This window comes from Dermacentor silvarum, chromosome 1 (assembly GCF_013339745.2).
Source record: "Dermacentor silvarum isolate Dsil-2018 chromosome 1, BIME_Dsil_1.4, whole genome shotgun sequence".
Classification (NCBI taxonomy): Eukaryota; Metazoa; Arthropoda; class Arachnida; order Ixodida; family Ixodidae; genus Dermacentor; species Dermacentor silvarum.
In genome coordinates, this window is record NC_051154.1 from 202509151 (window position 1) to 202537050 (window position 27900).

Genomic DNA, 27900 nt, shown 5'->3' on the forward strand with positions numbered 1-27900 from the left:
AAAAAGCCTTCCCATTGTAGATCAAAACTAGCTTAGACATTGTGAATGCACGACTTCCGAAGCGCGGATTCCAAACGGAGTGCTGCAATATGCCTCTCTTAATTATCTTACAGTGAGCTGATTTGTATGGGAGGAGCTCTTTTTGTGCACGATGGGAATATGCCCAGCAGACGTGGCTTTTCGCTGAACTTCAGGCGTAAATCCAAGAACTGCAGCCTTCCTTCTTGGAAGCTTATATGTGAAAGTCAGCCATTTGCAGTGATTATTAAAATCATCGAGAACACACTTTTGCGCATGCTCATACGAGATAGAGCATTTCTTGTTAAAAAGAATTAAGAAGTCGTCCATATAACGAAAAACTTTAAGGATTGTGTCATTGTTAGCATGAATAAAACGATCGTGTAAAGAGCGATCAATGGAAGATAAAACGATGTGGCGCAACACAGGCGCGATGCAGGAACCAATGCAAATGCCTCTTTTTTGCAGATACATCTGGTCGTCAAACTTGATAAAAGTACTCTGAAGGTAAAATTTCAAAAGGGCTAAAAGCTTCTCTATCGACATGCCTGCAGCATTTTGGAAAGAAACAGCACCATTTTCCATTCCACCACCATTGCGCCTGTGTTCGTCTTCCCCTCTGTTGTGCCGTCCCGTTGCGCGCCATTTCAAGATGGTTCTTATGTAGTTTGTCTTGTATACTCTTAGTTCATATTTCCCGCGTTACCGCGTGTCTGCTTCTCGTCACAGTGAACCGCTCAATGCTACCGTTTTGCTCTTAATGATGGGTGCATTTTGCCTTATTATCACCAGAACTGTGCAGTATATGTATTGCGGATACCACCAGCCTTATTAGATATTCTCTATCCAAATATAACATACAATAAAGTAACTTCGGCTCGTGTCGTCATCGTAGCTTTAACGGCAGTGCACGCAATTTGGGCGCGCATTCAGACGTTCAAGAAGACGTGACGCGCAGTGTTTACCAAACGACAGGATCAAGAGTTAGGAACCAGAACGAAAGGCGAAGGAGGCCGAGCCGAGTGGAGGCGGCGGATTTCCCCGTGGAGCGTCTGGCGGGCTAGCGTCGCGTGGAACCGCATTACGGGGTTAAGAGGGCGCCGAGTGATTTATACAAGGGCTGAGCGAGACGCCTGCAGTCTGCGGTAAGCGGCTCTCCGTCGACGCCGGAATCACGGAGGTGTGGAAAGCACGCCCGGTGTACGCTGTCAGCGAGCTCGTTTATTCTTCGCGTGGGGAATGCTTACGCTTGCCGCCTCGGCGAAGACCGCGGGTCTCTCTCAATATACCGAGCGCTACACGCCGTCGAGTTTGACGGATTGCGCTCGCATTCCCTTCGTTGGACAGCCTGGCTATTCATCGACGCTTGAATGCAAACGAACAAAAACTCTATGTCTTTCACCGCGCGCGCGCGCGCACGCACGCACGCACGCACACACGCACACGCACACACGCTTTCGCGAACTTAGTGCACGGACCGCGCGCACTAAGGACGCGATGTCTACACGCGTCTTACTTTAATTGCCCTATGTCTTGCAAGACTAGCCAACCTACCATTGTCACCTCTTCAACGAAAATAACGCCTACTCTTATTTTAGCCCGACTATTGTAGGCTGCAAGTGCCCTACAGGGCTGCAGCAAACATGCTGCCCTGTGCAGTATGATTATTGTCATTATTTATTCTTGGCTGTGGTAGCTGTGCACGTAAGTGGATATATGAGAGCAGAGAGGCGGACTATTTAATGTACCGTATATACTCATGTAATGGCCACACCCGTGTAAAAGCCGCATCCAGAACTTTGCAAAAAAAAAAAAAAAAAAAAATCCCCCCTCCCCGCCAAATATATTTAAACATTACCTGTGTATTAGCCGCATACTTGATTTTTGTGAAGGTTGGCAGTGTTATCTGCTGTGTGGCGCGAAAATTCCTACGCTTTGTTTTTATCGGTAGCAGAACAAGGCAGCCGTGCCGAGTTTTCGGCGCCTCCAGGTAGCGAAAGCGCAGCCTCCGAAGTTTAGCGCCTGCCTCCGAGACGCTGCCGTCGCTGGTCTGTGTGGCGTCACCATTTATTTAAGCCGGCAGGTGAAGCGCTACGGGAATAGCCAAGAATAGACAGAGCCAGTACAAGCGAGTACTGTTGTTCAATAAAGGCAAGTACATCTGAAAATATTTACGAACCAAAAGATGTTGTCTTTTTCGCCGTGTAATGGCCTCACCCCCGATTTTTACCTCAAATCTCGAAAAAAAAAAAAAAAAACTTGCGGCGATTACACGAGTATATGCGGCATACTGTGGAGGCTTGTCTGGCGTCAGGCCTAACATGCTCCCCAGATGGGTATGATGAAAAATCAAGTTATATGCACAAAACTCAACATACATAATCAACATACACAAAAACACAGCACAACCCTCACCAAACTAAAGTATTTCATCGACACCAGAGTGTCTAAGAAAGGTTAAAATGCCTTCGTTGCGCCAGATGCACAGGCAACATTAGTCCATGAGCAACGTTAGAAAAAGGGGAGAAGAGGTGCGGCAAGGGGGGGGGGGGGGGGTTATAGCGAGGGATGTGTCGCAGAAAAAAAAAAAAAAACAAAAAAACACCGCTACGTCGTCGAAATAGTGATCGAACTATAAAATTACGTAATTCACCAGTGGCAACGAAACAGAATGGCAGAGCACAATTCGTGGCCTGTGTTGTCTGCGTTCCTAACATGCATGGAGTCTCGAAATAGCCAGCGACGCTCGAACTAGAAAACCGAGGAATGTTTTCCTCGTCGCTGAACGATAAGCGACTGCGCCTCGTAGTCTTGGAGGCCAAGAGGACACTTTCGCTTATCTGTACCGACGCTTTAGGAGCACAGTCCATGCCCCCACCCCCCTGTTTTTTTCCGTCCGTGAGTCAAAAGCTTGAGGGTGTCAACAACTTAATTACGTCACCATGCCAACTCTCCGCTTTAGATACTAGCTGCCTGCTACAGTGCAGCTGATGCAGCAGCGCGACATAACAAGACAACCACATTCCTTATAAATAGATCTGAAATGCGTTGCGTTTTTAAGAGGCACATCTGCCCGTAACCGTGGAAGAACATGGTTTGATCGAACTATTAATACTTGTAATCTTTATTCGATATACTGATAGAGCTCAGCGGGAGCCTAGAAACCCTTATCCCGTCTGCGATTGTAGAACGTTTCTCTCTCTCTCTCTCTTAATACCGCGAATACTTAGAACCAAGGAGCTGAGTGGTGTCCAATTTAGACGACGCATGATTGGAGACCAATGAGCCTAAATAAGCTGTTGTGATCGCGACCAACAGCTACTCTCCAAAAACGTGCAATTGTCGCTCGTAGAGCATTTGGAAGTCAGTCGTATATTGTCGTAATAAGTGCATGCAGATTTTCAACTGGTGAAAATGACATTGTACGAGGGTTGTTCAATAAAGACTGAGACTGATGCTCTGAAATCTTTGTTTCTGAAAATTACTCATCAGCACTTTTATTCCTTTCTATATGATCCCCACGCGTCCCACGGTTTCTACCAATCATAGATAACGTAAGTCAAGCCATTTTATGACACCTACTTAAAAATTGCATCCAAACCTCGTTTTATGTCAAAGCAATTTCTCTTTATAACGTGAGTCCAAGTAGTCCAAGTAGTTCAAGAGTGCCGCATCTGGACTGTAAAATGGGTAAGTGGATTGTTGCGATGCTTTGGGGAAGGGTAAAAAAAAAACGGAAAAACACATGGGATCAGGCGTAGATATGCATTGAAGACGATTTTTAAGTTAGTCACAAGATGGGGCTTGGTTCATGCCATCTAGGCATGGTAGAAACGGTGGGACGCGTGCATTTCACTTACTGGGGAACATGTAGAAAGGGATAAAAGGGCCGAATATTAATTTTCAGAAAAAAAAAGATTTCAGAGCCACAGTTTCAGTTCTTATTGAGCAATCTATGTATTTATATGCAATCTATGTATGACGTTGTATGCATTCGTTATGAAGCAGTGATATGTGTCAGTTATTAATGCGTTAGGTTTTTATATTATATTTAATTCTTGGGGTACTTCACACACTTTCCGGGGGCTATCTATTTATGCTTGTTTGTTTCTTTCTTTGTATCTAACCGTTTTCCCGCCTACCTGGGTCCGTGGGCGAGTCGGTGGCGCATCGCGCTGCTGTGCTGAGGTAGCAGGATTCGAAACCAACCGTCGGACCAACTTGGGTCACTCCATATGTGGTAATGTGTACACATGTGCCGCTCTTCAACGAACTTCTTTCACGCCAACATGGGTCGCTGCAGATGCGGGACTGGGTAGGTATCGCTGTTTGATGAAACTATTTTATGCCGACTAGGAGCACTGGGTATGTGCCCCTCGGTCTGTGCTGGTCTTCAATGAATGAACCTCATCATCATCTTCATCATCATCAGCCTATATTTATGTCCACTGCAGGACGAAGGCCTCTCCCTGCGATCTCCAGTTACCCCTGTCTTGCGCTAGCTGCACGATTCCAACTTGCGTCTGCAAATTTCCTCATTTCATCACCCCACCTAGTTTTCTGCCGTCCTCGACTGCGCTTCCCTTCTCTTGGCACCCATTCTGTTACTCTAACGGTCCATCGGTTATCTACCCTACGCATTACATGGCCTGCCCAGATCCATATTTTTCTCTTAATGTCAATTAGAGTATCGGTTATCCCCGTTTGCTCTCTGATCCACACCGCTCTCGGCCTGTCTCTTAACGTTAGGCCTAACATTTTCCGTTCCATCGCTCTTTGTGCGGTCCTCAACTTGTTGCCGAGCTTCTTTGTTAAACTCCAAGTTTCTGCCCCACATGTTAGCACCGGTAGAATGCAATGATTCTACACCTTTCTTTTCAACGACAGTGGTAAGCTCCCAGTAAGAATTTGGCAATGCCTGCGTATGCACTTCAACCCATTTTTATTCTTGTGTAAGTTTCCTTCTCATGATCAGGTTGACTGGCGATCCTAAATTCCTGTTCTCCTGCCAGGCTGGTGAACATTATATTTGTGTTCTGCATATTAATCTTCAACCCTACTCTTGCAGCCCTACTCTTCAACCCTACTCTTGCCGAAGATTGCCGAGATATTCGCCGCATCCTCACTCGGTTAAGGTCCTCAATCATTTGTTTTAATTCGTCCCCAGTGTTGCTGAAAAGGACAATGTCATCTGCATGCCCAAGATTGCCGAGATATTCGCCGCATGATCCTCACTCCTAAGCCTTCCCAGTATAATGTCACGAATACTTCTACTAAGCATGCAGTGAATAGCCTTGCAGTGAATGAACCACTTTGGTGCCAGCTTGGGTCACTGGGTGCATGTGTGCCGCTCTTCAATGAACGCATTTGACGCTAACTTGGTAACTATGTGCCACTGGGAATGTGCCGCTCTACAGTGACGAAAAATGTCCCTTAAATTTCTCCGATGCTGAGCGGAATCGATCCCACGTCAAAAGAGTTCCTCAAGGACAGCAACCCGACGCTTTAGCAGGCTGCGCTACAAATGCACTGGGTATGTGCCGCTTTTCAATGAACGTCTTTCGCATCAACACTTTAGCCAGCTGCACCATGAACGCCCTGGGTGTATGCCGCGCTTCAATGAACATCTCGCCAACTTGGGTCACTGTGTATCGAGGGGACATTTCTCAGCGTTCGCACGCACCGGCGCGCCACGCATTTCGGAGGCCACGCGCAGGCCTTGCGGCGGCCGCGCTAGATGGCGCCCAGTGTTCCTAGGTAAGAGCGAAAGAGGAGTCTCGTCATAGTGCGCGCCTCACACATAACTCGTTTCCACGGTGGGAATGCGTTGTGTCGCTATATTGATGCAATGCCAACGCATTACCGTCGACGGTCATCGTGAGATGGCTTCTGCCAGAATGTTTCTTTCTCTCTTGTGACATTTTGGACACCCTAGTAACGCATCTATAGTGTTCGTGACATTTTAAACTGTATTTCTCCGTTGTGACAATTTGTGGTCTGAGTATTTATCATGTTTATGGCATTTTATAATGTGTTTCACTTGCTTTCTTGATCTTGCGTAACATGTGATATATTACTATGCTTCGCATGTGAGAAAGGGCGCCATCTCATTATTCACGGTAAAAAAAAGTACAACAGCCACTTGTAGCGCAAGGCTAGAACTTAGTCAGAGTTTTTAGCGATGTGTACATATTAGTTTTCTTGCTCATCACGGAAAAAAGGAAATGGGGCACTAAGCAAAATAAACATTACTGGTTAATCGTTTAGGGCAGTTAGACTTTGGCGCGGAAGAACCAATTAACTTATAAACACATTTTTATAATTAGTCGAAATAATGAAAACCTTGCAGCTCTTATTACACGAGTTTGAATCCTGTAACAAACCACAGACTGTAGCTACAGTTCTAGCAACCCTCGCTACGGTTACGAAGGAATCGTTGTTGTTCAAGGCAGGCACATTCTTTTCTTGTCAACATTTACCGGGAGTAATTATAAACCAGACACTCCACTAAGAATGAAAGTTATTAAAAGATTACAGCGCTTTCATTGAGTGTGCAACCGCGCGGCGTACCTTGAAGTACGCCATAGGCGAACTTTAACAGCCGCCTTACGTCGGGGAAGTCGTCTGTTGTCTAAAAATGTGGGCTGACAGAGGCTCAAAAGCAAAGGTCACACGAGCGCTCGCTTTAGCAGCAACTGGAAGTTTAGTAAATAAGGTACGCAAACACGCAAAAATACTTTGTAACAATCCACACGCGTGAGCAAGACATTCGAAAGGCACGAGAGAAGGTCACACACGGCAGTTGCTGTTATGCCCCGTCCAGGCTCAAGGAAATGTAATCATATCACATTCTATTCAGCGCTCCTGTGGCGGCGTCTGTGGACTGACATCTTGGTATGATGAGGCTCCCGCAGGCGCTGGAGAGTAACTAGCTACTTGGCCTGATTTATACACGCGGAGGCAAGAAAAAAAAAGACACCTATGCAAAACGCAAAGTGGGTATCCATGAAACGTATTTCAAGCGTACTTTCGGCGTGTGGCGCCTCCTGGTGGCGGGGCGTCCATTGTAATCTTCGCGACGACCATGCTTCGACCCCAGCCGAAATGCGTTCCGTGTGGTTACCAGTAAAAAGGGCTGCTTCATGGTACGCATTTTGGCCGTGAAAATTATTGATTGATTATAATTATTTCACCGACCGACCGACCGACCGACCGACCGACCGACCGACCGACCGACCGACCGACCGACCGACCGACCGACCGACCGACCGACCGACCGACCGACCGACCGACCGACCGACCGACCGACCGACCGACCGACCGACCGACCGACCGACCGACCGACCGACCGACCGACCGACCGACCGACCGAATCGTTCACTTCTACGGTCCAACGCAACACATGGGTTACGAGAGGCGTCGTTGTTTTGGCACGTAAAACCTGCAAATTATTGTCAGAAATTCACACAAGTCGGGTTTTACCTGCATGGTGTGGCTGATGGCCTCGCGCTCGGACAGGATCTCGGAGAGGCTCTTCGTACCGAGCACGTTGCGCAGAGTAGTGGCCGCCAACAGGCGCGTCGAGCGCCCGTAGTCCTCCACGTTGGTCACGGCCACCGTGGCATTCTGAATGCGGTAGTACACCACAGCGTCCACCGCGACGGTCACCGAGTCCTTGGTCAGGATCTGTACGAGCCAGCGCGAAACGCCCCTGTGTACGTGGACTTGGGCACGACGATACCATGAGTAGACTAAATGGCCGTCGCGGTCATTCTGCCGGTTAGGCAGGACGAAGAAACATTTCAGCTACGCAACCATGGCTCGATGACAAAAATAAAGGTGAAGCTGCTAAAATTCAAATGCGGTTTCATACAAGCTTGGCAGTCGGCACAAGCTTACAGGGTGTCCGTGCAGTTAACATGCATTTTTTTAAACAAATCCTTTAAGGCGGGTGAAACCAATTGTATCTTGTTAGGAACCTCCTAGAGAAGCAAGCCTCTGGTATTTTTATGCTTATTTATTATAGTAATTAGTACTAATTAATTAACCAACTATTTACTCATTACGTTTACAGCCACAGTGTTTATGCAAGGTTTGTAGGGCACATTTGAAATTATCACTTTCATTTGTTTGCGACGCGTTACCGTTTGCGTAGTTTTTTCTTTCCATACTTAAAAGAATTAAGCCGCTGTGGCGCGCGGCGGTGAATGTTTCGTGGGCTTTCTTTTAAGCACGAAAAAACAAATACCAGTAACGTCGCAAACAAATGAAAAAGATGCTTTCACATCGCTTACAGGAACAGACATGATTGCCCTAGGCATGTACTGAGACTATACCTCGGCTCGTATTCACGCAACTTCTGCTATACGGAAGAGCATTTCTTCAAAGGCCGCTTGGGTGCCCGTCAATCACGACGGTGACAGTGGCGGGACAATGACACGACCACAACGGCGATGGTCTGTCAAGGACGGCACTCACGTTAGAGAAGCTTTAAGGGCAACAACGGTTACGTCTGAGCTATATTTGGTTCGTGATTACTGCAGAGTTCGGCCTAAATTTATAGACAGCGCATGAAGGAGGCAACACGTCAGCTGTGTGTCGTGTTGCCTCTTCCTTGCCCTGTTGGTAAATTTAGGCTAAAAACTACAGCAAGTTTTTAACGGCCGCGTAGCTCGATAGATAGATTTAGCTGGGGGATCAGATGGAGAGGTTGGAAGCACGTGGCCCCTGCTACTCCATTTCACTCATACATGGGGTATGAGTGATCAAAATTACTCGAAAATATGCTGACTAAGACAGGAAAATGAGAAGGAAACAAATGGTGGATGATGTGATGCCACTCTTAAGCGCGATATATATATATATATAAACGAATCAAATTAAAGTTTGAACGCATGCACACTTAATACAAAGTAAAAAGAATTAAAGATTAATGTTCCAACGCATATACACTATCAGTACCTTAAACCAAGGTTGCACTTAAGAAAAGAAAATCCACGCAGCACATAATGCCCTCTTTTCAACAACGTTACTAGAGTTATAGCAGCGTTGCTTTGCAATGCCTGGAGAAGGCCACGGTACTAGAACAGTCCTTAAAGAGAGCGCAGAAATCCACATTGTTCTGAAGAGTATAAAAAGTGCCGTCTTGAGGCTACACTGTAATTAACGGACCTAAAGTGTAACCTCGTATGTTGGAAGAACGACACACCTCTCCTTGGCGTAAACACCTATAAAAACTGTGGTAACCCTTACGATGAATGACACGCGATCCTAAAGTTGAAAATTTTTCTGCTCTTCTGACTGAAATGCTATAACGCACCCCCTGTAAAGCGTTGTTTATCGCGACTCCCGCATCATACGTACGTTGTTAGAGAACGGTCTATACAGTCTACTTACCTCTTGGGGTGGAACGTCGAAGGATACCGTTCTCAAGTCGACTTTGGTATAGTTGTCAATGCAGGGAATGATGAAGAAAAGACCTGCGAGAGACCACGTTCCAGACACAATTGGCGCCCTAAATTAATTCGCTTAATCAACGGGAACATCATGTATATCTTCGAATTTGAGCAGTCAGTCCTTTTAAACCACCTTCAAACTAAAGCACGTGCTAGAATCTAAGCATGCCTGTGTTTAGTGTTTTTCTTTTTAGTGAAAGGGAGAAAAAAAAAGGAGCGAGGAGGGAATAGTACTTCAGAAGACGAGGGCTGGAAGTTGATGGATGCTCATAATCATGGGGATCTTCCTAATGCTGGAAGATCCCCATGAGGCTGTGGGTTCGATTCCCACCGCCACCGGGCACCCACTGGTTCAAAAGGGTACAAGCGTATCCCGGCCTGGCGTTCGGCTTCCTTCAGGGGTGATACGCTTGGGAAAGGAGCCTGCGCCCTGAATTCCCGTCGAAACCAACGTGAGCACGGAAAAAAGTGATGTCTGGGCGCTCCCATGGCGGTCATTTCCCATGTGGCGCCCCAAGCACCTATTGAGGTGGGGGCACCTTCGGGTTGAGGTCAAACACCCCTTTCCAAGCGTTGAGGTCCCATAATGGCCGAGCACCAGGCCGGGAGTGCGCTTGTACCTATTTTACCGGTAGGTACCCGGCGGCAGCACTTGCCTCCCACAGCCGCGGCGGATGCTCGTCTACAAGGCCGTCTGTGGTTGGACAAGAGGCGCCCAGAGACAAGAGCTGAAATCTCTATTGGGCCCTCTTTCGAGATGTGACCCCGACGACAGCCGAGCACCAGGCCAGGGGACATCTCTACCCATTAGAAAAACCGGTGGGTTCCCGGCGGCAGCGGGATTTGAACTCGGTACCTCCCGCATACGAGGCGGATGCTCTACCGCTAGGCCATCGCTGCGGTAATTAATGCAATATGGGCTTTCTATTAGTTTTACCAAAACGACTGGTAGTTTTGTGAACGCTGCATGCTAAAAAAAATCTGCAAATGTTTGTCGCAGGAAACCCTCACCTGGTCCCCGTGCTCCTCCTTTGACAAGGCGACCGAGTCTGAATATGACGGCTCTCTCATATTCCTGCACGATCTGCAAACGAAGCGGAAATTTAAGCAAGAATGACTTTACGAGTCCTGTAACTGTCAGCATCTCGGCGTCGTTCCTTCGACGCTGCTACATTAAACAAGAAAGCCGGGCTAGTATTATCACCATGACTTATCGGCGCCAAATTCCTACGGGACAGACGAAGACACACGCAGCACGAACGTCGAGGCAGTGTTAGTGCAGCGCTTATCTAATAGTTCTTCATCGTTTGAATTTGGCGCCGGTAAGTCATATCTCACAATGCTGTTACACTATAGCACAACTGAAGCAAATATTGTTCAGGCGATTTCCCTTCAACACGTCGACGTAAACATCGCCTCGTAACATTGACAATCCACTCTGCAGCCATGCATTGCTAAAGGAACAGCTGTACACATTCGTGGCGCTCACTTAAACGTTACAGCCGGCGCACTAAACAAACAAGGTGCACAGTTCAAACAGGTCGCCGCCTTTAATTAGCAGCGTCTGTTCGCCTTAGTAAAATAACTACTATAGACGTATCCCGCCGGCAGACGCCAGATTGACCTCAAGTTACTTCCTTTGGCCTGCGTTTCCCGCAGCCTATGAGTACTGAGGTGACGAGGAAACAATACATCCTGTTCTGTGCCAGTGCCCGGGGTATACAGCGTACATAGACAATCGCTCGCCGTCGTGCTCCACCAGTTGGACGACAAGCCTCTGTCGGAATATCAACGGGACTTATCATCGCATCAGAAGGTCGTACAAGTGCTACTGCGCTTGCTATCCACCGGCCTATGTGAACGGTCTAAATGAAAACGCCCTTCCTGTATTTGTTTTTTTCCTCTGTACCCTCTTTCCGACCCCTATTTCCCCCACACTAACGCAGCGTAGCAAACCTGACGCCCGCATCTCGTTAACCTCCCGCCCTTACTCTATTTTTATCTCTCTCATTGGCATGTAGCGTTATTTTATTGTATTTACTTTCCCCGCTTTAGTGTGGTTAACTGGTAAGCGGCCATTTTTGCGACAGGTCATTTTGAGTGGGTCATTGTCGGCCGTAGCTTATTACACTGAACATCAATGTTGTCTTTTTACCTAATATTACCTACATTTTATTTGCACGAGCCAATTTTCTTGAAGTGCCACAGTGGAGTCAACACGTATTGTTTGCAGTTTGGTGAATATTAGAATTGAAATTAAGAGAAAAAATGAAGCTGGGCAGGCCATGTAATGCGTAGGATGGGTACCGGTGGACCATTAGAGATACAGAATGGATACCAAGAGAAGGGAAGCGCAGTCGAGGACGGCAGAAAACTAGGTGGGGTGATGAAGTTAGGAAATCTTCAGGTGGAAATTGGAATCAGCTAGCGCAAGACAGGGGTAATTGGAGATCACAGGGAGAGGCCTTCGTCCTGCAGTAGACATAAATATAGGCTGATGATGATGATGATGATGATGATGATGATGATGATGAATTAAATTAAATTCGCAGATTTTACGTGCCAAAACCACGATATGATTATGAGACACGCCATAGTGGGGGGATCCGGATTAATTTCGACTACATGGGGATCTTTAACGTGCACCCAATGAACGGTACACGGGCGTTTTTGCATATGGCCCCGCCGAAATGCAGGGCGCCGCGGCCTCGGGATTCGATCCCGCGCCCTCGTGTTTATAACAGCGCTACGCCAAAGCCACTATACAACACCACGGCGGGCACTTTGGTGAACTTAATTTACGCAGATGTTATGAGACAATAGTACACGAACCCTCGTGCAGCGAATATTATTAGCGCCTGGCTATATTTTATTAAAGAGGCACCAGTAAATTAGCAGTTCAAGAGCCCCTGTGTTGCTCATTTATCTTGCGAACATGCATAAAAAAGAAGGTCACACATCGGTTGCTTGCACCTTTCTATTCAAGATTAAACGAAACGCATCAATGTACACGCACCCCCGCATGCGACCCACAGATGCAAATGGTGCGTTCAAGGCAATTTATTACCGTCGTGTTCTACATTCCTCAGTACCTCGTAAATGTGGAGATAAATTTGGCTGACAAGAAATAACTCCCCATTCCGGTCGGTCACCTACTCATGAAAGTAGGTGTGTCGTATACCGCTATAATTATCCGCATGCATTATAGAAGCCTAAGCTAAACGGAAAAACTCTCGCGAGGAAGCCACCGCTCTTAGAATTGCGGCCGCATTAGCGAAAACGTTTACTACGTCACCGGCTTAAGTGCATTTCACTGCATCATTGAGCAAGGCAGCCTCTTCGGCAACCTCCGTTACTTGAACGCCTCAGGATTTTTTAAAGGCTTACACAGCGAGCTTCCAGCGGAAATCTGGTCAGCGCAACTTTTTCTGCCTTCATACTATATCTCAAGGCCGCTTCGTAAGCGATTGCTCCGCCGGAGGTTAACACAAGAAGAGTAAACTCTAAAAATGACCAACCCTTCCCCTACCGGAAAATGGGGGTAAGCGAAGCTTGTCGTGTGTATCTTCGGTGTTCCTCGGAACGAATTTCACTGACGAGTACCACGTTGTGCTCGAACCACAACCGGTCACACGCACTGCAACTGGCTCCGAAGTTCCGGTTGAGAAACTCGCGTTGAAACCTAGCCGTCGCACCGGGGTAGTTGGCGCTAGCAGTGCCGAGGCGTGCACCACCGTTGTTTGGTGGCTGGAGGGCAAGACGACGCTGACGTTTGGCCTCAAGATCGCGCTCCCGCAACTCGGGGTCTGCGGATCTTCGCTGACGTTTCGCCCGAACTTCGCAAGCCCTCACGCTAGAATCGGCACATGGACGACGAACCCTTTCCCGAGCGAGTTCATGGCGCCGTTGCTCAAACGCAGCCTACTCCTCGGCGGAACGCACCATGGGCGGCCTTTCCAACCGGTAGCCGAGACTGATCTGAGGCGAGGGAAGCCCGGTGGAGCGCGCGCCAACCCCCTTCCCTTTCTCTCCCCGCAACACACCAGAGGACCCTGACTGGCCACGCACGTCACGTGATCCGGCGCCGGCGCAGCTGAAACAGCTGCTCTACTCTCGGAGCAGCCGGGGTTTTTTGCGTGACCACGACAACGCCACTGAAACTTGTGAGCCAATACAAGCTTCGCTTGAAAACACGCGGCGGCAGTTACTATCGACTTCGTTCGTCGTTCTGAAGGCGTCTTCCTCGCATGCGCTTAGAAACCGATAGGCCTGCTTATAACAAGCAGTGCGCTCACCTATACAGGGTGTCTCAACTATCATGCACCGATATTTAAAAATATGCAAATGCCACGTAGCTGGACAGAACCAAGGTAATGTTGTTTGCCGTCGCTTGGAGATACTCAGATTATTTTTTGCATTCCGCCGAATTAGATAATTAGTCTTTATTAGTTAATCAACTTCTCAAATAGTATAATTAGATTAAAAGTGTCGAAGAGAAAATTGTATAGCAACATGAGAAACTCCCGATACAGCTTTCTGTTGCTTTGTACGTGTTACATAAAAGTGTTTTTCTGAGCGTGAAAGAAGCCCGTGAATACACGCAAAATTGCCGTGCAAGTGGCCGCTCGAGGCACTTTGCGTGTATTCTCGCACTTATTTCACGCTCGGAAAAACACTTTTATGTAGCACGTATTGAGCAACAGAAAGCTGTATCGGGAGTTTCTCATGTTGCTATACAATTTTCTCATTGACACTTTTCATCTAATTATAATATTTGAGAACTTGAATAATTAAGACTAATTACTTAATTATGCGGAATGCAGAAAATTGTCTGAGGATCTCCAAGCGACGGCAAACAACATTACCTTGGTTGTGTCCAGCTACGTGGCATTTGCATTTTTTAAAATCTTAGTGCATGATAATTGGGACACCGTTTACAGTCGCTGACAGCGAAATGCCCCATATAGAGTCGAAATCGCCTCTGCCAAATGCTAAGCATGAGAAAACGGTGGGATTGGTACGTACCTTGATGCACATCAACAGTGACAGGGGAAACGTCAAGACGATAAAAAATATGGATATGGCTGTGAGGAGGAAAGTGCAGACGCCATTGCTGCCTGTTTCCGTGTGGGCTGCGCAAAAAGCGATAACAGGAACGGTGTGAGCAATAGCATTTTTATTGGCATCGTAAAACTTGGAAAACACACTCGTATATCAGTGACTGACGTTGACATATCGGCCAGTTCGCAACACATACATTCACTTAAGTAGGAGCAAGCATTAAAGAAATACGTGCTTTCAGAAAGCACGAAACTAACCTAGCACTAATAATTGATGCTTATGTGCATAAAATCATTTTTATAATAGTCATATAACTGATACCTTAGTCAAGCTGAGAAGAAGGTTGAATATCAAGTTGTATCGCGCAAAATAATATGCGATTGAGTTCGTAATTTTCGACGTAAATTGTACCTGTTGTTTTGTTAGGAATTCCTGAGAATTTTGCGAGATCGGGTTGCGAGTTTACTTTCTTTTATTTTTTGAATTTATTTTGCATATATTTACAGCAGACCCAGATTACTATATTCTATCGGCTAAAGCTCTTTATAAAAAGGTATGTAAATGACGTACTCTGTTGTCGTTGAATAACTTCAGAGAAATATGATGGTAGGCTACATCTGAGCCGGCTATCCCAAAATACAGTTAAGCGATCAAACGCTATTTATTTGCCTATATAACACACACACACACACACACACACACACACACACACACACACACACACACACACACACACACACACACACACACACACACACACACACACACACACACACACACACACACACACACACACACACACACACACACACACACACACACACACACACACACACACACACCTGTCCGAACGTTTTTCGCGCTATAGCTGCGTCGGAAGGCGGCGCCACACATAGGCTTCGATGCAGTGCCACATCACTGCGGAGACTGTGCGCCTGGATGAGTATCCAATGAAGGATGTGCTATTTGTGTTACTTTTCATCAACTTCATTACGAAACCACATGTAGCCCACCAAAAATGCGTGATTTCGCATGGATTACAAAGGCTTCTGTACCTCGAAATAAGTACTCAGGGCACTACCAACTTAGCTGTTAATTATTTACTTCAAGGCTAAAATGCCCCTATCCTATTCCAAGGCCATTTAGTGATAACAAGGATTAGGTGGACTAGTTATTGGTAGCTATAGTTGTGATCGCTAGAGGACCGAAGTCCTTGCCTTCGTATGGCGCGACTGAATTTAATTAATTTCAGCGAGCGGTCCATAAACACGCCTGGGTCGTCGCGATGTTTTTCCAGCTTTGCTGTCTCAATACATCGTTTCAGCTCCAGTGGCAGAGAAATGCCGTGACACTTGACAGTAGCTTATGTGTCGAACAACGGGGCACAAAGAGTATCTGAATGTTACGAAAAGGTGGTGCACATTAACACTGAAAAGAATATAATAAAATACCTATGTTGCTACTTCAGCTGGAAAAATAAAATTCTTGTTTACGAAATTATAGAAGTACACGTGCTGCGATGTCTCTGATGCACACGGCAGAGCTGATAGTTGCGGGAGTTGTCGAATATTCATCATGGCGAACACAGCTCTATTTAGGCGGCCCCTCTGCCTCTGCTTTTGAGTATCTTTGCGTAAGCGTTGTGCTAGCCGTCATGAATGCCTGTCGAGCATGAAGAGGTCCGATCTTACGCGCAGTTCGTCGCGTTTGGACATTGGACGCGTTTGGACATTGAGGCTTCAAAACTGCCAGAATCCGAACAACTGTTAACTGCTGCAAATGATTAGAGAAAAGCTTCGATCTCTTTAGGGCCGAACATTTTGAAAAATTACGTTGAATGTCTTATTGTAATTTCGAGTTTTAACTCGATCTGTTAAACTGCAGCTAGACTACTTTGCGGTGTCTCTGACAACCACAAGTGCGTCTTTCCATGCCAGAAGTTGTAAAGAAGACTGACTTGCCCAGGTTTGCCATTAATGAAGCCACACTGCATCTAATGTATGACGCGTACGCCGACCGAATACAAGTTCACGCAGACGACTCTTCTAATCTGACTGGCGCCACTGGTAGGATCTCCCCATCTTCCCGTTCAAAGCATGGACAGCCGACTGGATCACATGCTCGAAGCCAAACAATCGCTCACCAGAAGATGGAAAGAACAAAGACACAATCGAAGGCTGAGGAAAAGAATTTCTTCCCTCAACCGCCTGATTGAAGAATATTGCACGCAACTATCTAACCAGCAATGGAACGAAGTGATCAATGACCTCATTGATCGTCTCGCCGACAAGTACCTCCCACTGGCCAAAAATGCTAGAGGCACGACCGCCGAAGGATATCGCGGTAAGGCCAACCCAGAGCTAGATCGGGACTGAAGAGGTACGCAGGGCGCTTCAGAACCTAAACAGCAAGTCAGCGCCGGGGCCAGACGGCGTAACTAACAAGGCACTTAGAAACCTAGACGACACCTCCATCGAAACCCTCACTGAGGAAATCAACAAAATCTGGAGGAATGGAGCACTACCCGAAGACTGGAAAACGGCCCTCATCGTGCTCATCCCAAAGCCTGGCAAGGCGCCCAACATCAATAACCTCAGACCGATCTCGCTGACGTCTTGCGTCGGCAAGGTAGCCGAGCACGCGGTCCTAAACAGGCTCTCGAAACATCTAGAAGAAAGAGATATCGGCTTTGGAGATATCGGCTTTAGACCCGGGCTGTCCACCCAAAACGCCATGAAACTCCTCAAACATGAGATCATTGACGCAGACACGAGAGACGCGAGAGTAATCCTAGGGCTATAGACCTCGAAAAGGCCTCGAAAAAAGTTATACAGTCAATCTCAACACCATATAAGCTATATATACACGGCGCTGTCAGATTTCCACGCTACAAAACCCTCGAGGTCCTCGCAACGATAACATATCTCGAGAGCAGGACGGATGAGAAATGGTCTTGCGGAGCGAGCCCATATCATCACGGACCGATAAAAGACGTGTCAATGTTATTTAGGCTACCCGATTTCATGCTTAAAACACTGAATAATGGGATCTTCATCTATGCAGTGCGTGGTGGGGTACCATGATTTTCACAAAATGTGCGCTGCGCATTTTCGCGCCTATTCACTGACAACACCGAATTAGGCTATGTCGAAGGGCGTATTTCCATCCAACTTCATTGCCGTCACTTCGCGTGTCGTCCGCGGCGTATACATTGCTGCCCTCTTGCACTGTATGCGCGCTTCTTTTACAGAAACAACCCCTCTGGATGCGCCAATGCTCGGAACTGTGTAACTGCGCACTTAGTCGCTTTGGAGCCCCGCTATGTGTACACTGTTCGCAGCGCCGTGTTACCGTGTGATTGGGCGTACCATGGGGAGGGAGTTGGTGTCTGGGAGCTTTTTAAGTGCGTGGCAGACCCTTGGAGGCGAGATTCAGATTATATGAGTAATTGGGTCACGAGTAGAACCTCTGCTCATACTATTCGGGGGTTACCTGCACGAATCCCTTTTTGGCGTAATCAAATATCACGAAAAACATTAATTTATTAAAATGCAGTAAGTTGCCTCTTCTGCAGAAGAGGTAATATTGCACACCAGAGCAGAAGTACCACTCGGTACTTCTGCCTGGAAGTAGGACTAGTTGGTTTTGCGATTATGTTTGCGAGCGCTCTGAAGAATGGGCAGAACTTAGGAGAAGCCGACGGGACAGACGCTGGAACAATGACTTGTGAATTTTACTCGTGAATAACTGCTCAAAAGAGGAGAGAGAAAAATCAGCGAATTGTTGCAGTTTCCCAAGTTCCACCATTAGCGCCGATAAATATATCTTCCAACAGTCTAACCTTCGTAGAGTTTCTTTTTTTTATTATTATATGGTGCTTAGGAGATATTGTCGCCTTTAATTGCCTCCGGTCACTCCTTTTAACATAGAAATATGAAAAAAAATTAGCTTAAAAGCAATAAAACTAAAAGTCAACTCCGAACCACAATAACACAAAGTCCAGTCACATATAAGTGCACTGAAGTCAACACAAAGTCCGGTCACATAACTACACTAAAATCAGGGCACATCAGAAAACACGGATTTGATTCAAACGAAGGTAGAAGAATTCAGGCATTGAATGGGCCAAAGTAGCGTCAAATTAATCACCATAGAGTGAGCTTATCACAGATAAACACTACTCAATAGTTTCCGAGAATATTCCTCGTCTCTAGAAATCTTTGGAGGGCTAGTAGCACTCGTCTGTGCAGTGAATACGTTGGCCAAGGACCTAAGATCTTCCTGAGGCTGAAGTGCCTGCGGTCCAATGCCATCAAATCACGTGCTAAACGTTGTCTCTGTGTGTCGCGTCGCGGACATTCTAATAGAAGATGATGTATATCCTCATCCGCGTTGCCACAAGTGCATTCCGGAATATCAGCTCTCGAAATTTTTTCTAGAAAGTGTTTTGTATACGGGGTACCGAGCCACAGACGGTGGATGAGCGTTTCAAAGGCTCTGGTTGTATCCACTGTGGACGGGATTTTAAATTAAAGCGAAAGTCAATGTGAAATAAATTTGAAGGTTTCGCGTTCTGATCAAACCATGTCGCTCCACAACCACGGGCTGAGATCTGTCATGTCTGCTGCCATGGCCGCTGCAACATTCCCAGTGATATTGCAGTGGCCAGGTATCCATTGGAACATTATTGTGCGATTTTTGGCACTTGCCTTTGTGAGTTCCTTTAGTGTCTCGTAAACTAAAGCCATGTTTTGCGAATTGCTGATGTCACCATGAAGTGACGACAAAGCTGCCTGCAAGTCACAAAGGTTGATCCACATTTTTCCCTTTTTGCATTGAATTTATGCATCGTAACAAAGATTATTGCAAAAAGTTGTGCTGTAGTTGATCATGTCGTGTGAGACAGTTTAAAGGTCTGTATTCGGTTCCATTCTGGCATGACAAATACAGCTGTAGAATAATTTACAAGAACCATCTGCGTACGCTTGAATATAACCAGGGTATCGAACGTATATCTGATATAACGCTAGTTGTTGTGGTTCTAGCATACACACATGTCGTTTGCTAATGATTCCTTCAACCGAAAGTTCAATTTTCGGGGCGACGAGTCGCCATGGAGGGTAGGAGACGTCTGAGATCAAAAACTCGTGATGTGGTAGTAGATTTTTGTGCACATGAATCACCGTATTGATGCAAGGCCTGTCTCTCTCAATGAGTGGAACTGCTAGTGGGTGCCTTTTGTGCTTTTTTGAGGTGTCAATGTGCAGCAGTGTGTTGCCACTTCCAGCCCGCCTCACACCTATAACAAATGTAGGTCACATACCACTGTCGTATACTACATCAGACATCATTAAAGAAGTCGAGGCATTCACATCGGCATTTCATGCGAAGGTTGCTACATCTAAAGCCGCGGGTGGCTCTTGCAGTGTCGCATTTAGAGCCCATCTCCAAAAGCCACGAAACTAGAGCGCGTAGGTGCATTTATTTCCAGGCATATATATGCCTGGAAATAAATGCATCTACGCTCTTCCGTGCGGCGGAAGTGCCTGGGGGATCATTGCAACAGATTTCATGTAGCATCAATAGTACTAAAAAAGCGGTTGCTTACAGCATCCAAAGACGCCCCGAACAGTTTCACCGCTAAGTGCGGATACCATAAAAAGGTGTCGTATACTCACGAAGGGCCTTAAGAGCAATACTAAATAAGTTTAACTAGGTGAAGTATTTCTTCAAAACTCAACCCGCCTTTATTTGCCGAAAGAAGGTTGGTTATCAGTAAACAAAATGAAGGGCAATGTTTAGCTTCTTGAGTTTTGTTTGACCCGTTAGTACGTTAGTATGACTGTGAGCGTTGATATGATTGTGAACGTTAGTATGACTGTGTACGTTAGTATGACTGCGAAGGTGACATCATGTATATAGTTCAAAGTATATTCAAATGTTAGGGCCGTTGTTTGGGGATTCATAAAGAAGTCCCGAAAATACACTTGATGAAGTTTTTGGGTCCTTTAGAATGTAATGCAATCCTTTTTTTATAGATAAACTATTAACTAGTCCCGAGCAGGCATGGTGTCCAAATCTCATGACGTCCAAGGAGCTAGAGTGGGAATTTCAAGCTAGTATTTCGTTGTTGTGTCTTCTCTGGCTTACCAAGACTCCACTCACGGTGAGATTGTCGTTTCTGGAACTCAAGAAGTGCACTTTTCGACTTCCCCTTTCAGAAACGAGCATCACGTGTCAATGGTTTTAGAGCTTGCCCGATACTCAAAGCTTTTCTGAAGGCAACTGTTTTTTTCGTCAGGGGACATACTCTTCGTGCGTATAACGACATACGATCCGTGCGTATGTAACAGGACTGCAACATATATTTACAGGGGCTCCAGATGTTCTTTTTGCTGAGTAGTTTCGGTTTCACTTTCCCAAAGGCAGGATTTCAGCATGCGCCACACATACACCATTATAGCTGGTGTACATCACATAAAACCAGTATAGCTGCCAGTTCGGTGTTGATTACTGCGCCTTAAATATTACACTATCCCCTCTTCGGTGTTCGCTCATTGTCATGGTGGGAAATTGTTAGCTCCTCGTAAGATCTGTACACGTGTCTTGTGATGTCACGCTTACCTCGATTGCGCTCATTTCGACAGCTTATCGAGTCTTGTGTGTTGAGCAATTCAGTGTTGCAATTCATCATGCGGAGATCGTGCGAAGCATTCGACGAAAAAATACGCTATGAAAACTTTTTTTTTGTTTGTACTCCCTTTTAACAGCTGTATCTCTCTGCTCTGCGCACACGTCGCGAGCGGAATTCTCAGTTTTGAGCGACTTGATTACAACTCCGCTGCAACACTAGCACGCTTTAACGGCGACAAACGAGAAACTGTCTCCTCTCTTTGTCGATCCATCATCCGCCGTTCAACCGGTGTTGCCGCATGCCAGACGACCAAAAGTGCAGCGCTAAAGTGAGCCCGCAAAAGATGCAGACTGAAAAAGTGGCCGAATAAGGACCTTTCGCAGTTCACCATCTCTTCGTTCATTATAAGGTCCCTTTAATGAATCAAGAAGCCTTCGATATTACAGCTCAAATTGGTAAGGTTATTCCGCAAATGAAAGTATCTGCGTATCTTTGCAAAGAGGCGGTTCTTATGTCAATGTGGGCTAAATGAGAAAAGTTCTCCAGACAAGCCAAGGTAAATATAACTGGTAGCGAAGCTTCCATAGAAGCCCATACGTTCAAAACATGGCGGATTATCAGCGGTTCATGGGGCTTAGTGCCATCTGTGTGAGGAGGGAACATTTCCGGTGGAAGAAAAAATAATTTGACGTCATATCCGTTGAAAACAGAAGTGACGTCATTTTTGATTCATAGGCGCGAAATTTGTTTTCGGAGGCCTGTCATTAGCGCTGTATATTCAAATGCCCCGCCATTCGACTTGGTGGGCGTTCCGAGCTTACTGCACGGAAATTGATGCAGGAAAAAGTCAGCCGTATACGGGTGTCGAAATCGCATCGCTGCACAGAACATACTTTCTTTGGAGGCCGACGAACGCTTTGGGCGTAGATTACGTAGAGTGCTCGTCCTTTCGTCGGCCGCCAAGCCCATCGGCCAGCGCTGTCGTACGAAAACAACTAAAGTAAACAAGTATCTGACTTTCGCAACTCACTACTTCTGACTGCACCGGTTAAGAAACAATAAAACTACCCGCGTCACCTAATTCAGACAAACGTCAACATGCAAAACAACACAACATGTGAGGGGGGCGTATTGTAACAGGTGAACTTTACGAGCGCGCCTTTCCACGCACTCGAACAAGAGCTGAATTGCATTGCAAGTGATAGCGGCGTCAACGCCCGCCGCTATCGACGGGCGCTCTCACGGTGGGCGCTGAAAAAAGGTATTTGTTGATAATGATCAAGTAAAATAGAGTTCTACTTCTTTTTTCTCGTCATGCGTATATAAAATTGATTAGGGATTTTATTTTCGTTGAATGAATCTAACTGCGTGTCGCTTTAATTAAAAAAACGATTTTTTTTCTTTCCCAGTGTTTATTCCCTCCAAACATAGTCGCGCTTCAATCGCTGCTCCCATAACCACCCTTGCTGATGTCGGTGACAATTGGTTCTGAACCGCTTTTCGCCCGAAGCTTCGCGGCCTATGTGGATCGACCTTGGACAAGCTATTAAAAATTGGTTTGTTTATTTCCAAAATTCGGATATTCTCCTCTTTATAAACATCCTTTCTCGTTCACCATGACTATAGTAACATCCAATTGATTGACAGTTCTCCTTTTCACTCTTCGTTCGAAAATTATTATGCAGAATCTTTTATAGTTACCTAATTTTATAATCACGACGAACACGGCACAATCATAATCTATAGCACCGTATTTTGCTCGCCCTGAGCTTATTAAACACTCCTTTTACCCCCGCACTTTCGCACAATGGAACGTCTTACAAGAAAATGTTCTGATGATTGTTGATGTGAAAGTGTTCTATTGAACTGCTTTCCTCTATGTTAATGTTGTATATAAGTTCATCCCAATATTTCCTTGTTTGGGTTGGGTTATCACTGATTTGGATATTTTTCTCTATTTTCCTTTTATTGTATTCTTTCCTTTTAGATATCTTTAGATTGCGTGTTACACTATGTTCCTTTGAATTTTGATGCACGCCCTCCTGCTTGGTCTTCGGACAACAATACAGCTTAAATAAGTAAATAATTAACGTCCGCTGCCATGCTGCTGTATGCATGGGAATGCCGGAATGTGGGAGATGCCGGACTTGCATCTTTCTCGGACAGCCGAGCCACCGTGAAGACGTGTCTGGCTAACAGCTTGCGTTTCATCTGTCACAATGGTTCATTCTTTAACAAAAGAGCGAGTAAAACCCAGATTTTTCTTTTTTATCATGTAAAGCTATTTTTCATTAAACCATGAGAACTCGTGCTAGGTCTTGCAATTATATCAAATGTGAACAATACCGGCCGCCACTAAAGATGGTATAAAAAACAAGGTATGCATGTACAGTGCCGTCCACTGCTGCGCAGAGCGCGCGAACGGCCGTGGATGGATGGATGGATGGATGCTATGAGCGTCCCCTTTGCCCTTTGAAACGGGGTGGTGGGTTGCGCCACCGAGCTCTTGTTATTATTTTGCCTATTTCCCTACCTTTATTTTTGAGAAAACACACAAATACAAAAAAAAAATTCAAGCATCAAACTTTTTGAACCATTACTGGTAACTCTGTTTCTGTACGTCTCCGTTGTTTGTTGTCTCCCTACTTTTCGGCCACCAAACCTCCAACCGTATCTTACTAATCTCTATAGCGTAAATGTTTACTTTCCCCCCGCTATCCCTGAACCCAAGGGCTTCAAGGAGGTTAGAGGAGCTTAGACTGGCAGCTGGATAGATTTCTTCACATTCCAATAAAACATGGTCCATCGTTTTCCTAGCTTTACCGCAGCAAGCCCATGCGTCTTAATCTTGGTGTACCTCGCTTTAAACTACACGTTCGAAGACATCCTGATCTCGCTTGGAAAAGTAAGGAGCTTCCCTTTGAGTTTTCATAAATTGTTTCTTTCCTGATTTAGTTTTTTCCCTTGAGGTAGTTAGTCATAGCAGGTTTCTTTTCCATTGCCGCCACCCATGACTTTGTCTCAGCCTCTCTCACTATACGTTTGACGTTCTTTGTTGCCGTGTTGCTGACCATACCGGTCGCATACTTGCTGGTAAGCTTCCTAGTTCTTTACCTCCACTGTGAGTCAATGTTTTGCCTCTACAAATACATGAACACCCTCTTGCACCCCATTTACTTTCTTTCATAATCCTCAGTCGTTCTTCAAAATCAATTTTACTCTCAGCCTCCCTTATATACTTCAAAATTTGTCCAGCCCATATCACCCTGCACAGCTTCATTAGTAGTCTTCCCGTGAGCGCCCAATGCGAGGCGTCCCACTGACCTTTGGTAGCCATCGAGTCCTTATTGTGCCCCCGGCTTCAAGCAAACAACCGCATTTCCAAATGTAAGCTCCGGAACCATTACACCTTTCCACATACCCCGGAGCACCTTTTCTTTTTTTTTTTTATCCTCGTACCTATTGTATCCCCATAGCGCTCTGTGCTTCATTGTGGCCGCATTTCGCTTCCCTTTTGCTATTATTGTTTTGTCCTGTGTCTCCAGATATCTGTCGTGGCCTTTTCTCTGCGGGGCGACACCTGGTGGCGGTTTCTGGGTCCGACATAGCGTGTCCAGGAGCATGCGCGGCCTAATAAACATGAAAACTTGCGCGTGTTGCACTGAACCAAAGGTGATGTTCGTAAGCGCTTATGTTATCTCGATCAGTCCGTCAGCACGCTCCATTTGTTGCGAAAAGCCGGCGCGCATTATCTGCCCGTTCGCTTCACTCTATGGCAATTGCGGTGCCGCAAGCGCCCTCGGGCCGAGTGCAGATTTGGGTAAACAAAGGTGCTTTCAACGTCGCCGCTCGTGAAAAGCAGTTCTGCATATCTACTAGGCCGCGCATGTTCCCGGGCACACTATCTCGGACTCAGCAACTGCCGCCAGGTGTCGCCCTGCAGAACAAAGCTGCAGAGCAAAGCCGGTCAAACCTCGGTCCAAAGAGCAAGGCACTGCTGACTAATGCCATAGAGCAAGTGATTAGAACAAAGAAAATTCCCGCTGGATGGCGTGAAAGCAAGATGAACCTCACCTACAAAGGCAAAGGAGATAAGGATAAGACGATCTCGTACAGGCCAGTTACAGTAACGTCGGTGATATATAGACTGGCAATTGTGCAAGCCATAAAATTAGAACTGTCGAAGTGTGTGGAGAAAAACGATGTATTGGGGGAACTACAGAATGGGTTCAGGCCAGGCTGACGCTTAGAGAATAATATGTTTCTTCTAACTCAGTGCATAGAGATTTTAGTAGCTCACAATACACCTTTATCGATAGCAATTCCAGATATTAAAGGGGCTTATGACAACGTAGACAGGGAATTGTTATAGGATATTATTCAGCACGAAGGCATAGATGACGATTTCGTGGAGCTGCTGAGGGAGATATATAGAGACAACCGAGTACAAGTTGTATGGGAGGTCGAAAAGGTAATGCAATGGTGGGTATTCACCAAGGATTGAAGCAAGGATGTCCTCTGTCTCCATTGTTGTTCACGCTTTACGTTAAGGGTATAGAAAGACGACTGGAAAACAGCGAATTAGGGTTTGATTTATCCTACATGCGCAATGGACAAATGGTGCAACAGAAGGTCTCTGGACTTATGTACGCTGACGACATTGTGCTACTAGCGGACAATAAAAAGCTTTACAGATACTTTCGAATATCTGTGGCAACGCAGCGACAAATCTAGGCCTTAGGTTTAGCACAGAGAAATCAGGAATTATGATCTTTAATGAAGAGACGAGTAATTACGCGGTGTCGATTGAACAGCAAGTCATACAGTCAAGCAATATAAGTACCTCGGCGTACACATAAACGAAGGAAAGAATTACTCAAGCAACCACCAAGATCATCTGAAAATAAAGGGGAAGCGGAATGCAGCAATAATGAAACACAGAGCACTGTGGGGCAACAAAAATTGGAGGAAGCTTAAGCTTCGCCTTTAAGAGTGGAACGCGATAGCGTTATTGGGCCCCGTTCGGATCGCATTTTTCTTTATTCGGCTTTGTTCGGCTTCACTGCAACTCCGAACGTGGGAAAGCCAGCGTACAAAGACCAAGCTTACACCGATCCCCTAAAGTCGGCTTCACTTTTAAACAGCAATGCATTGCTGGGAAGGCGTTTTTCCAGGAGGCAATATAAGTCGTTTTACATTAAAATGTCAAGGCCCTAGGACCCTTTATTATTATTTTATTAATTGGTTGCAATTGCCCCGACGCGCGCGCGTGTCCAAAACGCATTAGGCAGGCTAAGTCCCAACTTTACCTGCCGAGGATGCGAGCACCATTTGGATATGATTTTCGCAAGTACCCTACCCGAACGCGCCGATGTTGGTATTGTAGAAATGCTGGAAAAGGGGTTTGTGTTTGAGTTTCCTCGTAACAGAATTATGTTTTCTCGTACATTAAAATTACAATCCGACGCCACCATGTCTGTAGGATGTGGTTAAGTCATACTTTGCCATTTTTCTGGCAGATTTCACTGAGAGGAATTCAATTTTTGTTCACTAACACCATGCGCCACGTGGAGGGCTTGCGCGGTCGGAGTGGTTGGGGATAATTTTCTCCGCCACGGACGCCGACACCGACGCCGACGCCGGATTTTCTCGCCACGGGGCTATAATAACGCCACGGGGCTCTATTATAACCCGTGGCCCCGTGGCCCCGTGGCCACGGGGCCACGGGGCCACGGGTTATAATAGAGGATGGCACAGAGAGCGGTGCGAGACGAGATATCGAAAGAATATTTTGGAACTGGTTCTCAGACGCATTTTCATCGGAAATATTTACAATGCCCAACTTTTAGGTGAAGAAATATATGATTTTTGTAATAATCTACCCCACGTGGACTACACAGAAGGCAAGAATTTATTGTCTCCAACAAATTCGCAAGAAGTTTTTGATGTTATCCGATCTATGAACAGTGGATCAACACCCGGTACAGATGGCTTACCAGTCGAATTTTACCGGTCCTGCTGGACAGAAGTAAGCACGGCCTTGGTATCTCTTCTTAACGGAATTCTTGCACGGGAAGGTATTCCTAAATCGTTTAATCGGGGCCGCGTGATACTCTTGCCAAAGCCAGACTCCAACCTTGCCGAACCCTCATCCTGGAGGCCCATAACGCTGCTCAACACAGACTATAAGATATTCACAACCCTTCTTGTAAATCGCATGAAGGTATTATTGCCTAAAATAGTCAGTGTGCATCAAACATGTTCCGTGCCTGGTCGGAGTATATTTTCATCTCTCCACTTAACACGTGATATCATACAATACACAACAGCACGTGAAGCTTCAGGTGTATTGGTAAGTTTAGACCAAGCCAAAGCGTTCGACCGCTTAGAACACCTGTACTTATTTGAGGTGTTACGATGCTATAAGTTTCCCGAAGAGTTTGTAGATATCCTGCGGATGTTGTATTCGGGAACAACAGCCGAGATAGTACTTAACAGCACTTTAACTCCTAGGTTTGATGTGACAAGGGGATTGCGGCAGGGCTGTCCTTTGTCACCTCTATTGTTTGTGCTTGCGATTGACCCATTGTTAAGGCGTTTTAGCGAGAGCTCGCTTATAAGGGGTCTTCCTATGCCGGGCAATGGGTGCATAAAAGTGTCAGCGTATGCGGATGACATTACTTTGTTCTTACGGGATGGGGACAGTCTTGTAGATGTATTTCGTATTTATAA

General features: G+C 46.1%; 1 protein-coding gene across 3 annotated transcripts in view; it reads right to left on the reverse strand.

The window, feature by feature from the left end:
• Positions 1 to 27900, reverse strand: part of LOC119436651 (stomatin-like) — an 84772-nt gene that overhangs the window by 38146 nt on the left and 18726 nt on the right. For all 3 annotated transcript variants that reach the window (XR_007464556.1, XM_037703606.2, XM_037703607.2), the window contains exons 2-5: positions 14499 to 14605; positions 10485 to 10557; positions 9415 to 9497; positions 7501 to 7704 (exon numbers count right to left, since the gene is read on the reverse strand). Coding sequence is in view for 2 of the 3 variants with exons in the window: in XM_037703606.2 (XP_037559534.1) it covers positions 7501 to 7704; positions 9415 to 9497; positions 10485 to 10557; positions 14499 to 14605 (467 nt within the window). In the remaining variant the exon portion in view is untranslated. The remainder of the gene's footprint in view (positions 1 to 7500; positions 7705 to 9414; positions 9498 to 10484; positions 10558 to 14498; positions 14606 to 27900) is intronic.